The sequence below is a fragment of the Penaeus monodon genome, chromosome 25, assembly GCF_015228065.2.
Source record: "Penaeus monodon isolate SGIC_2016 chromosome 25, NSTDA_Pmon_1, whole genome shotgun sequence".
Classification (NCBI taxonomy): Eukaryota; Metazoa; Arthropoda; class Malacostraca; order Decapoda; family Penaeidae; genus Penaeus; species Penaeus monodon.
This window is the reverse complement of record NC_051410.1, coordinates 1,978,899-1,979,392: the sequence shown is the minus strand read 5'-3', so window position 1 is coordinate 1,979,392 and position 494 is coordinate 1,978,899. Positions and strand designations below refer to the sequence as shown.

Below are 494 nucleotides of genomic sequence, written 5' to 3'. Positions count from 1 at the left end.
CGGACTCCAAACCTGCGTGAAGATGAAGGAAATCGCGAAGAAGAACCAGACGTCGATCGCCTTCGTGTACGAGGTCGAGGGGAGGCCGTCCTCGACCTGCTGGTAGAGCGAGTACAGCACCAGCAGCGTCGTGAGGGACATCATCACCCGCAGGTCCCGGTTCTCACGCTTGCAGAAGAGGGAGGCGTATCCTATGAGCATGAGCATGATGGACGGGAGGAACGCGGATGTCATGTAGTAGCTGTACTGCCGAGAGAACACGAAGCCCACGACGGCCACGCTGTAGTTGCTCGTGCTCCGGTGGTCGATGGTCATGCCGCCGACCACGTATTCGGACGTCGTGACCTGTGGGAGGGGGGAGAGGGGGAGACGGGGGTTAGGGGTTTGATTTTGTGGTGTTTTTTCTTTCTCTTATTTTTTCTGGTTTTTGGGGGGTTTCTTTTTTGTGTGTGGACTTTTTTTCTTTTCTTTTTTATCTAGCCAGTTTGTTCTAT

At 53.8% G+C, this 494-nt stretch overlaps 1 protein-coding gene across 1 annotated transcript in view; it reads right to left on the bottom strand.

Annotated features, from left to right (window-relative positions):
• LOC119589479 overlaps window positions 1–494 on the bottom strand; it is a 24,491-nt gene that overhangs the window by 2,982 nt on the left and 21,015 nt on the right. Inside the window, 2 exon segments of the mRNA XM_037938080.1 lie at window positions 13–316; window positions 318–345. Coding sequence (XP_037794008.1) covers window positions 13–316; window positions 318–345 — 332 coding nt within the window.